Raw genomic sequence first — 3385 nt, forward strand, 5'->3', positions numbered from 1 at the left:
TCGCCCGGCTAGTTTTTTGTATTTCTTAATAGAGACGGGGTTTCACCATGTTAGCCAGGATGGTCTCGATCTCCTGACCTCGTGATCCGCCCGTCTCGGCCTCCCAAAGTGCTGGGATTACAGGCTTGAGCCACCGCGCCCGGCCTCCATTGCTTCTTTATTCAGTACCCTTTAGAATTTTTTTTTTTTTTTTTTTTGGCAGAGTCTTACTCTATAACCCAGGCTAGAGTGCAGTGGTGTGATCTCATTTCACTGTAACCTCCACCTCCCAGGTTCAAGCGATTCTCCTACCTCAGTCTCCTGAGCAGCTGGAATTACAGGTACACGTCACCATGCCTGGCTAATTTTTGTATTTTTAGTAGAGACAGGGTTTCGCCATGTTGGTGAGGTCAGGTCTCGAACTCCTGACTTCAAGCAATCCGCCCGCCTTGGCCTCCCGAAGTGCTGGGATTACAGCCGTGAGCCACTGCACCCAACCTAGAATGTATCTTTTCAATTGGGTCTATGCAAGCCTCTACCTGTCTTCCTGGGTCTGGTTCAAAGGCATGTTCCCTGGCTCTCTGGCTGCCTTTCTCAGTATCTGCGAAGGCCTGGATGGCTCATCTTGCATCTTCCACTAGTGCCCAGCCTGAACAAGACTGCTGTCTCTCACCACTCACCAGCTTAATCTCCCCGTTGCCCACAATGACGCTGAACTCGCTCAGATCCTTCATCAGCCCGTTTAGCACCTCAGCAATTCGTTTTCGCTGGTGTCCACTGACCTCCTGTAGCCGCTGCAACTCAGACTCCAGGGACAGCATGGTGGCCTGGGGACAGCCCCTCAGGTCATTCCTGTTGCCATCCTCCAGCTCCCCTGCCCAGCCCAGGCAGAGGCCTCTCCCTTCAAGCAAGACCCTGAGGGCTGCTATGAAGAGAACATAGGCCCTGCAAGAGAGTCTGGAAGGGAGAGGGACTTCGAGGGGAAAGTGCAGTGACAGGGTTGGGGAGGGACTCACAATGCACTGAACAGCAGGGCAGAGGTGCAGCCACCATACAGCCCTGGAAGGATGCAGAGGTTCCCTCAACATGGGAGATGTTCTGTGGTCAGGGAGCTGTTGGGCCATTGGTACACCACTTACCACCTTCTGAGACAGCTCATCCACCAGAAGCTGGTTCTGCTGGCTCTTCTCCTCCACCTCCTGGGACTTCTGGTCATAGTTCACAGCCAGCTCCTCCAGGGCCTGCAGCACTTCCTTCACCTCATCCTTAGCGGCATCGTTCTCTGATTGCAGGTGGCTCAGCTCCCGCTGGACCTTCTCGTTGTCTCCTCGGGTGGACACCAGCAGCTTCAAGGGAGAGGAGTGGCATGTGGGAAAGCTCACTGCCAGTGACCACTTCTATGGCCTTGGGTCTGGGAAGCTGAGCACTCCCACCCAAAATAAAGAGTTAAGAGGAAGTAGGCTTTAGGCTTCATAGAAATAGGGCAACAGAATGAATAATGAAGAAGCCCCCAGACTCTAAAATTTGTGCTTTAAGAAAAGCCCCAGCCGGGCACAGTGGCTCACGCCTGTAATCCCAACACTTTGGGAGGCCTAGGTAGGCGGATTGCCTGAGCTCAGGAGTTTGAGACCAGCCTGAGTAATGTGGCGAAACTCCATCTCTACAAAAAATACAAAAATTAGCCATGTGTGGTGGTGCACTTGTAGTCCCAGCTACTTAGGGGGCTGAGGCAGGAGGACTGCTTGACCTTGGAAGATCGAGGCTGCAGTGAGCTGAGACTGCACCACTGCATTCCAGCCTGGGTAACAAATTGAGACTCCATCTCTAAAAAAAAAAAAGAAAGAAAGAAAAAAAAAGAAAAAGAAAAGAAAAGCCCCAGTGAGGTTCCCAGACTTCTATTGCTTGCGGGAGTGATTAATCCCTAAGCACAAAGCCCCTTCTTCCATCTGATTTTAAAAAGGTCTATTCCATGCCTTCCAGGGATGAACAGAACCCCTTTGCTCTCAGGTCCTGCCCTCCCTCCTGTTACCTCTTCCTGGTCCAGCATTTGCTGCTTGAGTTTCTCTATGAGTTGGCTTTGCTGGTTGATTTCATCATCCTGTTGGAGGCAACAGGGAAAGACAGGTGAAGGGAAGCTACTCCTTCCAGTTTAGACGTAAGAAGTTTGGGGGTAGAGGCAGGATCCTAATAAAAATCCAGATAGTATAAGCTTTGAGTTAGAAACCCCATATCCTACAAGAGGATCACCTAAGGCCAGGAGTTCAAGACCAGCCTGGGCAATATAGTGAAACTCTGTCTCTACAAAAAATTTAAAATATTAGCTAGCCTGTTGGTGCATGCCTGTAATCCCAGTGCAATGAAAGGCCAAGGCGGGAGGATCGCTTGAGGCCAGGAGTTTGAGACCAGCCTGGGCAACAAAGTGAAACTCCATTTCTACCAAAAAAAAAAAAAAAATTAGCTGGTTGTGGTGGTGTGCACCTGTAGTCCCAGCTGCTTCGGAGGCTGAGGTGGGGGAGGATCCCTTGAGTCCAGGAGTTTGAGGCTGCAGTGAGCTATTACTGCACCACTGCACTTCAGCCTGGGTAACAAAGCAAGACTCTTTCTCTCAAAGCAAAATAACAATAATAAATGAAAATAAAAATGTTTTTATGAATAATTATTATTATCATCATTTTTTTTGTTTTTTTGAGACAGAGTTTTGCTCTTGTTGCCCAGGCTGGAGTGCTAATGCACAATTTCGGCTCACTGCAACCTCCACCTCCCAGGTTCAAGTGATTCTTTGGCCTCAGCCTCCCAAGTAGCTGCGACTACAGGGATGCACCACCACACCTAGCTAAATTTTTTTTTTTGTATTTTTAGTAGAGACAGGGTTTCTCCATGTTGGTCAGGCTGGTCTCGAACTCCTGACCATAGGTGATCCACCTGCCTTGGCCTCCCAAAGTGCTGGTGTTACAGGCATGAGCCACTGTACCTGACCAAGAATTATTAATGAAGTAGGAAACCGTGCATAATATAATGCTGACATAATTACATATACAGGCTGGTCACGGTGGCTCACACCTGTAATCCCAGCACTTCGGGGGGCTGAGGCGGGCAGATCACCAGAGGTTAGGAGTTTGAGACCAGCCTAGCCAACGTGGTGAAATACCATTTCTACCAAAAATACAAAAATTAGCCGGGCATGGTGGCGCGTGCCTGTAATCCCAGTTATTCTGGAGGCTGAGGCAGGAGAATCACTTGAACCCAAGAGGCAGAGGTTGCAGTGAACCACAATCGTGCCACTGCACTCTAGCCTGGGTGACACAGCAAGACTCTGTCTCAGAAAAAAAATTTTTTAAAAATTACATATACAGGGCCGGGCGCGGTGGCTCAAGCCTGTAATCCCAGCACTTTGGGAGGCCGAGAC

General features: G+C 49.7%; 1 protein-coding gene across 1 annotated transcript; it reads right to left on the minus strand.

The window, feature by feature from the left end:
• Positions 1-659: 659 nt before the first annotated feature.
• On the minus strand, positions 660-2073 carry LOC112617832 (kinesin heavy chain-like; the record flags this gene model as incomplete). Its single annotated transcript, XM_025374501.1, has 3 exons — positions 2009-2073; positions 1119-1325; positions 660-806 (listed from the first exon to the last, which is right to left on the minus strand). Coding segments are annotated over exons 1-3 (372 nt in total), but the record flags the coding sequence as incomplete, so codon positions are not given.
• Positions 2074-3385: the final 1312 nt, after the last annotated feature.

Source organism: Theropithecus gelada, unplaced genomic scaffold (assembly GCF_003255815.1).
Source record: "Theropithecus gelada isolate Dixy unplaced genomic scaffold, Tgel_1.0 HiC_scaffold_4967, whole genome shotgun sequence".
In the NCBI taxonomy this organism is placed as follows: Eukaryota; Metazoa; Chordata; class Mammalia; order Primates; family Cercopithecidae; genus Theropithecus; species Theropithecus gelada.